Source organism: Halyomorpha halys, unplaced genomic scaffold (assembly GCF_000696795.3).
Source record: "Halyomorpha halys isolate HHAL.00 unplaced genomic scaffold, Hhal_1.1 Scaffold725.1, whole genome shotgun sequence".
NCBI lineage: Eukaryota > Metazoa > Arthropoda > Insecta > Hemiptera > Pentatomidae > Halyomorpha > Halyomorpha halys.
In genome coordinates, this window is record NW_027110211.1 from 851816 (window position 1) to 865004 (window position 13189).

At 30.4% G+C, this 13189-nt stretch overlaps 2 protein-coding genes across 2 annotated transcripts in view; both read left to right on the forward strand.

The window, feature by feature from the left end:
- LOC106685713 (U5 small nuclear ribonucleoprotein 40 kDa protein) overlaps window positions 1-3548 on the forward strand; it is a 6896-nt gene extending 3348 nt beyond the window's left edge. Inside the window, exons 5-7 of the mRNA XM_014428534.3 lie at window positions 2456-2659; window positions 2935-3100; window positions 3379-3548. Coding sequence (XP_014284020.1) covers window positions 2456-2659; window positions 2935-3100; window positions 3379-3431 — 423 coding nt within the window. The 3' untranslated portion in view covers window positions 3432-3548. The remainder of the gene's footprint in view (window positions 1-2455; window positions 2660-2934; window positions 3101-3378) is intronic.
- Window positions 3549-6084: 2536 nt separating this feature from the next.
- Window positions 6085-9680, forward strand: RpL27A (ribosomal protein L27A). The gene is made up of 5 exons (XM_014428532.3): window positions 6085-6215; window positions 6653-6716; window positions 6822-6919; window positions 8234-8386; window positions 9520-9680. Exons 1-5 carry the CDS (start codon window positions 6213-6215, stop codon window positions 9646-9648), a joined length of 447 nt encoding a protein of 148 aa, XP_014284018.1. The 5' UTR covers window positions 6085-6212; the 3' UTR covers window positions 9649-9680.
- The last annotated feature ends 3509 nt before the right edge of the window (window positions 9681-13189 follow it).

Here is a 13189-nt window from a genome sequence, read left to right on the forward strand (position 1 = left end):
AAAAAAAAAACAGTATTACAATGTTGGGCATTATTCAAATAACTTTATTTTAATTACAATTTTTTGTCCATTATTTGATGTCTCATCTACAATTTATTTTTTCATCATTGGTAAGATAACTGAATCATCTGTTATTTTTTATTTAAAGTGATGATCTCATTTAATTAAAGAAAAAAGTAAATTGGAATTTCGCTGATTGACCATTTGTGATAATAAAAGGAAGATGGTGTGGGTTAAGCTAATTGTGCCATGGCTCAATATAAATAGTTGAATCACTATTTGAGTATTTCTTTGACCTCATCTGGACCATCTTCCTTTTAAAAAAAAGTAAATATATTGCAATAAACATATAACGTGACACACCATGTTTAATCTGTTTAGTTCCACCATCCTACTCCAAAATTAAAATTTTATCCCCCTCTCCTGACCAAAAAAATTGTTATTAGATTTTATTCTCTTATATCTTGTTACCAAGTTAATGGATTTTCATGGACTATTTAGAGCTAGACTAAAAGGAGAATTTCATGACTTTTCATTTGCTTTTTCTCTAATCTCGTGAACTGAGAAATTGTTATAGTACAAACAATTTTCTGACTATTTAAAGGTAGGTAGGCTAATAGAAAAAAGGGTATTTTTTTTTTCATTTTCAATCGCTTCTCTGCTATCTAGTAAACAATTTAATGGATTTTTGTGGTTCAAACAGTTTTCCAACTGCTAAGGCTCTAAGGAAAACAACTGTGCAAAATTGTCCAACTTCCCTTTACAGAATCTTTAATTATACTTTAGTATCAAGAACTAAATTATTATTATCATTAACTGTCCATGGGTCTATATTTTGCATTTATAGACATTTTTATTCCCTCATTCTTATTTTAAATTTCCAAGACTGTCATCTTATTTGAAAATACAGATTCACTAAATTTGTCATACTTGTTTTCCTTTTAGCTTCTTGATCCCAGCATATTCAGTAACTAGAAAATCTGGTGTGGTGTACGCATCACACAATTTTCACTTACTAATCTACTTACCTCCTCTAGTTTTGTTTATATTGAAGGACTTATGTTGAAGTTATCGATATTTCCATTATTAAAAAAAACTATTCTGTAGACCAGGGAAGGCAAAAATTATGAAGTAAAAGTTCATATTTTTCTATTATTATAAAAATTCGTATTTTAGGGTTTCTCAATGTGAGAGTAAAGAATATTAAGTTCATTCCTGCCAAGAATACAATAGTTTAACAAGGTATAACAGAACAGTAATGCAATTGGAAAAGATTGTGTTATCTCAACTTTTCCTGTTCAAATTGGATTTTTTTTATTTTTATTGATTTTATTTATTTATTTTTTCTTCTTTCATTATTCATAAAATTCTTTTATATTTTGCATCTACCCATTGTTTGTTATTATTAACAATGGTAATGGTTTTTTTTTTTAAATAAACAAATTATAGGTACTTAAGAGGAAGATTTTTTGAAAATTCCTCATTTAAGTCCTCTGAAATTATTTCAGTGAGTATAAAACCTATTTGGTATTAAAGAACACTTGACTTAACATCGATTCACTGAGTTCAATCAAAATCATTAGAGCCATTATAGAGAAAATTGAAAAATCAATTATATAAAATGGCAATTCCAGTTGGTCAGTTTTAGCTTCAAGAAGTTACTGTACATCCCTGTAATATATCCACCCTTAATTTTTAATTTCAGTTTCTTATATCTTTTCATTTAAGGGCTATGCTGTTCACACACAGAGACACACATTGTGAGACTTGGTTGATAGAACTCTGGGGACCTCAAAATGTGTATTTCCAATGAAAACTTGAATTCGAAATTTTGCACAATCACAATTCTTTTCCTTAGTATTTATTCCATTTATAGGTTAGTGAAAGTAAAAAACTATCTAGTCAGTTCTCAACTTAAAACCATTTGGACTTAGGAAAAAATAAATAAATAATTTTTTTTTGTTCTCAGTTTTTACAGTTGTCCTGTGATTACAAAGTACCTTACAAAGGAATTAATTAAATTTTATATAAACAAATAAAATATTTTTATGTAAATAATTTGATGTCAAATTTATTTTTTGACACATGACAGAACCCAGTCATAACTTAAAAAATGGCTGTGGTAGTATGCATAAAATTTTATGACAGAAATAAAAGTGTGAATTCTTTATAAAGTTTTTATTAAACTTCTGCTGAATATTTAAAAAATGGCTTCTTAACCTAAAAAATATGATTGTTTTGTTTTTTCTAGTTATGTTATTCCATTAATTGACAGAGAATCGATCCATTTGTCCTTAATCTTAATTTGTTCAAAATACCATAAATTATTCCAAACTAAGTTGTTAAATAATATCCTTGTGGTTATATGATTTCTGTTTAGTTTCTATTCTATTACAGGATAGTTAATTATTTTTTATTTATATTAAAATAAAATTTTAATAATTATTTGTTGAAGGTTTGGGATTTGAGAAGTAATAATAGTGTCATAAAGTTAAGAGGGCATACAGATACCGTTACGGGGTTGTCTCTTTCTTCTGATGGCTCTTACCTTTTAAGTAACTCGATGGACAACACATTACGTATATGGGATGTTCGTCCTTATGCACCTCCTGAGAGGTGTGTAAAAATATTATCTGGTCATCAACATAATTTTGAAAAGGTTAGTACTAATATAACTTTTTAATGCTTTTAAGATAAGTAAGTTTTTCAGACTTACTATCTCTGGCTATAGTAATCTTTATAGATGTAAAATATTTTTATGACAGTTGTGATCCTTATGATATGTTGTTTATTTCCAAATAATTTTATTTAGGTATTTTTTGGAAATAAATGATTTCAATGAAGTGTCACTTTTTCTACTCTCCTTCTATAATTTTATTTATTTATTTTTTTTTTTAGAAATCTAATATTTCTATTTTATCTATTTATTTACAGAACTTGCTAAGGTGCTCATGGTCCGCAGATGGATCCAAAGTTTCTGCTGGATCTGGAGATAGATTTGTTTATGTTTGGGATACGACAACAAGGAGAATTTTATATAAACTTCCTGGACATAATGGCAGCGTCAATGAGGTCCAATTTCATCCCACAGAACCGATTGGTTAGTAAATGTCTATCAATAAATATTTCACAAGTTGATAACTTTACTTGTTAGTTATGTGTATTTATACTATCTATGACTAACTCATTGAATAATTTAGTTGATTATATGACAAATTTTGCTAATCTTTTTCCCTTAATGTATTTCAACCTAATGTATTTCAGTGTGACCTAATTGCCTGCTTATTAGCTTTTAACTATCACCGTATATTTGATAATAAATATAAAACAACATTTACAATATAATGTTATTTAAAGATATATCTTCTTTTTTTTCAGTTGGCTCTGCATCATGTGATAAAACTATTTACCTGGGTGAACTAGAAGATTGAAGATTTTAAAATAAAATATTTATATAAATAATGTATACAATATCTCTACATCCATGCGTTTTAGCATGTATTATTCAGTTATAAATAAATTTTAATAAAGAAAACTTTTTTTATAAATTCTGCTTATTTTTTTTTTTACCTTTTTTAAAAATTATGATTGATTCTAAAACAGCTGTCAGTTTTTAAATCCCATCTAAATAAAATGGTATCCAAGTATGTCTGTCTATACATTCATGTTGGTTATAATACCATCCCAGGAAACATTTCTTCTTAATAGCCATGATGAATTAATTTATAATGATGAGAAGACAGTTGATCTTGGATAATATATATAAGGAGATGGTCGGGTGTGCGGACAGTGAAGCATATATATCCATATGTTAGTTATTTTTTTATCATTCTATATATCTTTTTATTCATTGGTTGTTTTCTTGTTTTTTGTTCTTAGCCCTGATGAAGGCTAGATATCCTGACTGAAACGTTGGCACTAATAAAAACAATTTTGCTTATTTGTGTTCTTTACTGACCGCACCCTCATCTTCTCCTTATATTAATTAATTTAAATATATTGCATTGTTTTACTACTGTTCTACTTGCCATTAGCACTTCAATTTATTTTATTTTTTTTACATCCCTCACCAAGTTATTTCTGGCATATGGAGAGTTATCCTACACATACTCAACCTATTCTGTTTCTAAACTTTGACTTTTTAGCCATTAGTGTTCTAGTGATACCATTTTATAGTACAGGTTATACAATTCGGATCAGATTCCTTAAAACTGTTTCTGATGTTTTGGAGAGCAGGTCAAGAATGAAGGATGTGTCTGGTCATTTCCCATTACTGCTAAGAAAGAACTAATATCCTCATACACTTAACACAGCTTTCTTAGTATATTCCCGGTTACAATGATGAATGAAGGACAATTCTTTGAGATAAACCTTATTAGGATTTAGGAAAATTTGATTAGGACTTATAGGCATGTTCCTTGATAAGTTGGTCTGATCTGCTATATCTAAAGAGTGCAGATCTGTTCCAACCAGTTGTACCTTATTTATTGTCATAAATATATGATACTTTAAAGTATGTAATGAATATCAAATTAAAGAGTTGAGATCCTGCTATTGTCAACACCCCATATACCAGACATGACGAGATTGGGGGAAAGCTCTGTTCTATCTTCTCAGAATTATAACAAGTCTTATTTTTGGACCTTAGAGTTTTCATTATTTGAGATTTTAAGATTACTAGTGAAGCTTTACTAGTCTTTGAAATACAGCCCTTACCTCTCCGTCTTAGTTCATTGTTATCTATTCAACCAGTTATGTAATTGTAAACTATACTGAGTAAGCGCCCACTCCTGCATTCCATTTTCCATCAGCTAAGCCGCTGATCCATCAATATAAACATACTACTTGTCCTCTTTATTTCCAACAGATATCATTTCAAGCAAGAATGCTCAAAACTCTAGATTTGGGTATCATTTTTACTTATTTACTCTATGGAGCTGGGTTTGGATCAAGAATTTATGTGGTTGTATCTGGTATGTTTGTATAAGGAACCTATTCATTTTACCAAGAACCAATTCCACTCTGTTCATCACCTTATGTTTTGGAAATGGGAGCTGCCTGGGTTTCTTGAAGTTGATTTTTGGACCACTTAGTTTTCCAGTTGTCGACACTCAATCATTTAACTCTTTTAATAAATATTAACTGCTAGTTCCTCCTGTCACCAACTTCCTAGTTTTGTTTCCCCTATCTGTTCATTTCTGACAAATGGGGGAGAGGATTATCCTACTGGTAACCAACCTATTCTAATCTATTGGGAGGATTAAGTTTTTCATTCTGTGGGGTCACCCCAAAATAAAAGTAAACCCTTTAGGCTAGATTTGAACCGAAATCATTGCAGATTCAAGGTTGCTAAGGTTGTTCTGATTAGAAGGTTTAAGAAGTCTCAAGGGCCGCCCATAGCTCAGTGGTTAAGACACAGTCTTACCAATTTGATGTCTATTGGCGGTGCCGGTTCGAATCCGGCCTGGGACGTCGACTTTTTTCATTGTGTGGCGGTCCCACAAAATGAAGAACTTTGTTGACCCCCAACCATGGTTAGGCAGTATAGGACTCCAATGGGAGTCTTGGCCGAAAAAAAAAAAAGTCTCAAAGTGGTCTTGTTTTTGAGAGGACAACATTTTTACTGCTTTGAGTTCTCAATTGTCTTGATTTCGTGACCAGAAGATATATAATATTTCGATTCAAAAATTTAGATTTCCGCTAATAACACTTGGTACAGTTGGTGCTCTAGACTTTCTATTCCTAAGTTTACGGATCAGGCTTCTGGAAGTCTCCCTATTGAATTTATTGTAAAAATTAAAAAAAAAATTTAACATCCATTTCGACTATATTTCTGGACTAAATTTCGAATATGAGGAACTCATTAGACGCATAGTTTATCGTTACTTAATTAAAGTGGTCAAAATATCTGCTTTCCGACATATATGATCACCAACGATGCCCACTGGGTGTAATTTATTTTCGTCCGAGCTCCTACAGTAACATTAGTTCTTTGGTCACATTAGCTCAAAAAAAATTAATAATGTCAATATATTTTTAAAAAATAATAATTAATTATTTAACAATAAAATTAATTAGCTAACAAATAAAAAAATATGCAAAGTAATATTTATAATGATATAATCGATCATGAGTAAATCAGGGTACTTCAGACAACAGATAGCCATTTTCTTGGTGGAATCCCGTTTGTGGACGTCGCACGTGTTGTCGATATGGTGAGTAGTAGTGAAGATTCATTTTTATTAATTACTACCACATTTTTATTAATTATTACCAACATTTTGATCTACTTTGTTCATTTTATTCAATAGATTTCACTTAATTATTACTGTTTTTGTAATCTACACGAATGATTTAAATAACTTGTCGGTTTTGTAAATCTGTCGAGCGTGTTGGTTCACAATAAAATATTGAACTTATCTGGTTGTATTTGTTTAAGATCTTTCCGCCGATAACATTTGTTTTGTATCTTTCATTTGTAAACTTAATTGTTATTTCTTTAAAGTAGTTATTTATTTGAGTTGCGCATGTTTTATACAGAATGTTGGATAAGTTTTCATTCATATAAACTACTATTTTTTCTGTTCATTTCTACAATTTTGTTCCATTATGTAACCTTGTTAAGTGATTTATTTTGTTCTTGTTATTATAGTCCACTCATAAGAAGAAGACTAGGAAGTTGAGAGGTCATGTCAGTCATGGGCATGGTAGAGTAGGTGAGTATATATTTATAAAGCATATGGAAATACTTTGTGGCGATGTGCTTTTAGTGTATTACAAATATCCAAAATAAATTTTTAATTACTTTTCTTCTTTCTTAGGTAAACATAGGAAGCATCCTGGTGGTCGTGGTAATGCTGGTGGTATGCACCATCATCGTATCAACTTCGACAAGTACCATCCAGGATATTTTGGAAAGGTTAATACTTCTATTTTTCCCATTTACTTATCAAATTACTTGAATTTTAAGTTTTTCAGATTGAGATACCTTTCTTTCCAAATTTACAAAGTCAAAGGATCATTAAATTAAAAAAAAAAAAACTATTTTTCCCATTTACTTATCAAATTACTTGAATTTTAAGTTTTTCAGATTGAGATACCTTCCTTTCCAAATTTACAATTATAATCAAATTTGTTAATTGTTTGAATTTTCAGACCTCATTTTGTTCATAATTGACCATGTTTGTGCCTATTAACTTGTTCTTGAAAATTATACGTTCCTGGTTTAAACTTTATTCCCTGGTCACTTTTAGTCTTTCCAATCTATAAATTAGAATAATCTAAATATAGTTTGATCACCCTTTAAAATGCCAATAAGGGGACAATTATCTAATATATCTTACTCTACCTACCTTTATTCTTAGTTAAAAATGATTCTAATAATAATAAATAATCAAGGATATCCTTTTATCTTAAAAAAAAAAAAACAAGTGAAAAATATAATTTGTGGAAGGGCCGTGTTACAATTGATAGTAGTTGATATATCAGCACCATGGAGTTTAGTTATTCAACTTAAATATTCGGGAATTTTGACCCATTTGCAATAGATATCCATGTTTTATATGGAAGTAAGCTATATTTTCATAACCAATTAATAAATTGGTCCTGCTGTCTAGGAACCAAGTGATAATAATTACAAAAACTATTTTTTTATGGTTTTTTTATATATTGATATCAAAATGCTTATCATTTGAAGTTGTCATCTTTTTGTGTGATTAGCCTGTATGTGACTGTAACTGTTTTATTTAAGCCACGCCAAAGAAATATTCTTATTGTCATTCTGAATAATAAAATGAAAATTTTAAAGTAGGATTAGGTACTTTTTGAAGTAGATCTACAGAACTCTATTCTGTTGCGGGTTTTAACCATTACCCATTTATATCATTGCTGCTTTAACTGGGTCACAACTTATTACTTTTGTTCTTTGCACTTGCTTGAAAGGGACAAATAAACCTCTAACAGATGTAACTCAGTTCATGGTGTCAAATTATTCTAAACAATAGAAATAATATTGTGCAGATGTTGTGAAGCTTTATCAGTTTAAAATACTGAAACTTCATAATAATGAAAAAATTAGTTTTGAGTGCCTTGTAAAGTTTATGTAACATGAGCTGGGAATTAAAAATTTAGTAATCAGGATAAGTTTATTTTCCAGAAATTATTTAGTTATTATCAAATTTGATATGTACAATATTTAGCCTTGATTTTAACATTGCACTCTTTTGTTTTTTAGTTGGGTATGAGGAATTACCATCTTAGACGTAATCAGAAGTTCTGTCCCTCATTAAACTTAGATAAGCTATGGACATTAGTTACTGAGCAAACCAGGCTTAAGTATAAAGATCACCCGGAAGGCAAAGCCCCAGTTATCGACTGCATCAGGGCGGTAAGTTCCTTTTGTATATTTTTACCATGTAAGATAGTGATAATATTTAGTTGTTGATTCTGATCATTATTAATTAATTTAACTGATTTAGTATGTTAATGAGCCAAGTTATTCTAAAGTTTCTATTGATTATACTGTACAGTTTCTCTGTTGGATTAGTTTTTGTTTCCACTATTCTCACCTTTTTTTTATTAGTTCCATGAAAGCATCTTGGAGGACAATAGTAGTCTATTTTACTAAATAATTGTGTAGTTTAGCCATCCATATTTATTGAACAGCAATGTAATTTTCTACTATTTAGGGTGCTGTGAAGTGAAGTTAGCCCATTCGACTATTTATTCAATTTTATAAAATATCCTTTAACAATTAAAATCTTCCAGATTAATAATGGAGGTTATGTTCCTTTCTAATTAATATCATACATTATCATTGTTCTGTAAATTGTTTCCTTGGCAACATTTAAAACAAGCAACTGTAGCAAAATGTGAGAATGATAATTGCGATTTATTTATTTATATATAAATTTATATAGCTCTGAGCATGATCATTATAAGTAGAATTTCGAGTCAGTTGACAAAGGTTTAAATATCATAGTAGATCTTTTTAGTGTCACTGCTTAGCTTCAACACATTTCAAGTAATAGACTACATTTGGAGATATTTTGTTGTGTTAATGTTATCTTGCTAATTCTAATTCATTATTTCTCAAACTCCGCTTTCTCTCTTTAGTTTCATTTATTCTTTTTGTGCTCTCCCTCCCCTCTCATAATCTATTATCTTTTTTTTATTTATAATTTATTAGTAAATTTTTGACTTATCTATGGTTGAATAGGTTATCTAAGGTGTATAACTAAAATTCCTGCTAGCTTTTTCCTTTCTATCATTAGTTATACAACATACAGCCAAAAATAAAGGGCTTGTAAGTTTTGATCAAATGTTTATTTTTCCTTAAAAATATAAACCTTAATTAATTATTAATTTGCATGTAATTCATGACATCAAATTGTATTTCATCTTTTTCATTTCACAGTAGTAAGTCTATATTTATTTGTTGTTCCAACTTGACTTTGTCAGCACTGTTGTTTATTATTTTATATTATTAAATTTTTGTTAATAATAAAAATGTTTTTACAGGGTTATTACAAGGTCCTTGGAAGAGGACAATTGCCCAAGCAACCTGTCATCGTACGAGCCAAGTTCTTCTCTAAGTATGCTGAAAGGAAGATCAAAGCCGTTGGTGGAGCTTGCATTTTATCTGCTTAAGATGAAAATTTTCAAATAAATTTTTTATGTTATTTAAGTTCACTTTATTTATCCCAATATATTTTACAAAGAAAAGATTTTTTTTCATTGCTAATGCTGCTTAACACGTTAACTGCCAACTACGAGATAACTCGTTTGCTTACTTGGCCAAAGTTACATTGGCTTCCTAGACTGAAATCTTGATAAGTACTGTGGCAGTCAATGTGTTAAGACAGTGTTATTTCGATGACCTTCCATAAAACTAATATTAATTATATAATAAGTGGTTCTAGTTAGTCAGTTCTTATCAAATTTTGTTTTAGAAGGATTGTCTCAATGGCTAAGAAATGCTACCTCATAAATGTTCATGCACTGATAAAATCTTATCCATATTATTTGAGCCAATGAATTCATAAGTTGTCAGTGTAAGTTAAAGCTGGACACATACTACACTGTATAAGTTATACAAGTTGTTTGGATAAAAATAATTCATTTCCTTCAGAGAATAAAATAAATCTGAATATTTCAAACCATTATTAATAATATTTCAGATTACATTTCGTGAAAATGCCCATTCGGGCCCCATTTCACAAATTAATAAAAATGGGGAGTATAGTTTATAAATGAGGGTGTGATCTGCAAAACTTTTTTTATTGAGTGAGATGACAGTCTTTAGGATATTACTTAAGATTATATAAACCATACTCTGCTGATGGGTTAGCAAGTGTTCAAAGACTCAACGTTATATGAAGATGTAACTCCTACTTAGCACAATGGTTTAGGGTCCATCAAACCACCTAATAAAGATGAAATGAGAGTGATGTGATCCTAGTACTAAAAAATAATTTAGGCCCCAGGATCAGAAAGCAGAACTTTTGAAGGCTGAGTTACTGAAATATATCCTTGACCTTCATAGCATTTGTAATAACCTTGACTATTCCAGAGGTTATGGTAGGGTATTATTCCCCTTCATAGATGGGGAGATCATATGAATTGTAATAACTATCAATGTCATGACTCCTGAACTATACATACAAGATACTGTCTAACAATATATCATAGGCTACTTCCCTATTGCGAGAGATAAGATCTACCAGTGGTTTTATTTGTGGGAAATCGACAACAGAACAAATCTGCTCTGTTAACAGGGGAATACAATTACATCACCTCTTTAGACTTAAGTGGTGTTTATGAGTTCCATTAGAGAGAGATGTCCTTGAATTGATCTAACTTATAGAGCTACTGATAGGATTGATGGGTCAAGTTAAAATACAGGAAGACCTGCCTGATACATTCACAAACATAAGGAGCCTATGATAACTGCAGTTCAACCTAGCACTACAGAAAGTGATACCAAGGCTGTTCAAATCCTAGCCTTGCATATGATATAGATATTGCCAGATCACAGGGGGACTTGAAAAGGATTTGTCTAGCAATTGAGACAGAAAGACAAAAATTGGTTCAGCGAATCAACCAAGCTAGGACTGAATAAATTATAGCCACCACTACCTACTGTTACTTACGGAGATTACACATTTGAAAGCATAAATACTTTTATTCTAGCTTCTGTTCAACCTTTGGCTTTGAACAGTCCTGCAAAGTGAGGCGAAACGTCGGACATAAAAAAAGTTGTAAACTATTTGTTCTTTTTTTGACTGCAACCCTGACCATCTTATATTTAAGTTTTACAGTCAACTATATATACATACATAAATATTTTTATGTATCTAGGGTCCCTAGTTTGTGAGGGAAATAAGCTTTCTCAGGGGTACAAAGGCCAATTACCACAGCAAATAAGTTTTATTTTGGTCTCTGTATAAAACAAAAATTAGGCTAGCACTAACTTATTATGACAATGGTAACATGGCCCTTATCACATGTGGATGCTGATAGTTTAATGGTATTTGAGAGAAAAATTTCAAGATGTTTTGCTCTGTAAAGAATGGCAACCAGTATAGGCTGAGGCACAATGTAGATTGTATCCAATCCCCTAGGAACCGGATGTGGTACAATAAATAAGTGGTGACTTGTGATATGTCGTAATGGAGGATGACTAACCCATTAAGATATAGATTGGATACAAAGAAAGAGAGGACACCCACAGCTGAGATAAAAGCCTATGCATAGAAATTTCTGAAAACAAAGCTTGGCATACTCATTTGCATGACAGGAACTAGTTTACCATCTGGTTTGGCTGAGCACCTTGATCGAATTCAGTTTCCATTGTCACTGGATTTAAATATAGATAATTTTGGCACAAGTAGTGTTCGAGTTATTTTTAATAAACTAAGTTAGAAAATTTCATTTTTTCAGAAATCCACTTCATGCCATGGACGGAAATTGGAACAAACTTAGTTTTGTCTCATTATTATCTTATTTTTAATAAATTGAAATAATTTCCAACTTCACCTGATTTTCTTCCAATTATCTCCTATATTTTATCTAATTTTACAGTTCACACCCTCAAATATAATAAATTTGAAGGTGCATGAATATTATTCATTCTTAATAGTTAATTGAGTATACCTAAGACGGTTAGCTTAGTACACCTAATTCAATCCAAAACATCATAAAAAAGAGGAAGCAAGGACCTACCTGTTCATACCCTCAAATATATAAGGTTTGAAAATCTTATTCTAATATTCTTAATCCTTAACTGAGTATAATTAATTTCTTTAAAACTACTATTTTCGATTTGAGCATGAATATTAATTTTTGATGGATGACTCAGTATGCTCATATCAAATGACAGATATATCAAACCTTTTGTAGTGTAGTGTTTTTTTTTTGGCAAAAATGTCCATAAATTAGATGCTACAAATTGTCTCATACTGCCTATAAATCACAAATAAAGGAAAACTAATCTAATTTAATAAATCGCCATTTGAGCTGTGATACCTCTTAGATTCGACAAAAATCAATGATTTTAATACTTTAAAAAATCCAGGTATCATTCAAGAGAAATCTTATCTCGACCACCCTCTTGCAGGATACCTAAACGATTATTCCAGACTTCAAAATTCCTCTAGAACAGTGGCTCCCATAGGTGGGATGTGAGCCTCGCAAAAATGTTTCCAAACAGACAAGATTTTTAAAGTGATTTTTCCGATGAGTACTCCTCCAGTGCATTATGCAAAAATAAAGCATAATTTTTTATTAATGGTGTATACTTTTTTTTCTTGGAGTTATGAGCTATCACAGGAAGTGACTGTTTTCTAAATTTGGTCTGAACAGAGCAAATACGGTTAACATTTTTACTATTCCATTTCAAAGAATAGTTTACAAACAGCTTTCCTTAGTTTCAAAGAAAAAAAGATGAAATGATATTAGGGAAAGATTTTATAAAAAAGCAGAGGTGCAACTATAGGAATCAATTGGTCATCTTTTAAGCGTATTAGACAAATTTCTCAGCATGATTCATTACAAATGCACATTTATAAATACTTCGAGGTTTTAATTTGAATAATAGTCTTAATATAGGTGGAATCTTTTTTGGGAAGGGAATAGGAAACACATTTTATAAGTAATCAATTATCATTATTAAATAAAATAAACTAGAGGA

Excerpts from the sequence above, each read along its gene's own strand:
- RpL27A (XM_014428532.3), top strand. Across the intron at positions 6,717-6,821 it reads TCATGGGCATGGTAGAGTAG|GTAAACATAGGAAGCATCCT; the intron begins GTGAGTATATAT and ends CTTCTTTCTTAG. Across the intron at positions 8,387-9,519 it reads TTATCGACTGCATCAGGGCG|GGTTATTACAAGGTCCTTGG; the intron begins GTAAGTTCCTTT and ends ATGTTTTTACAG.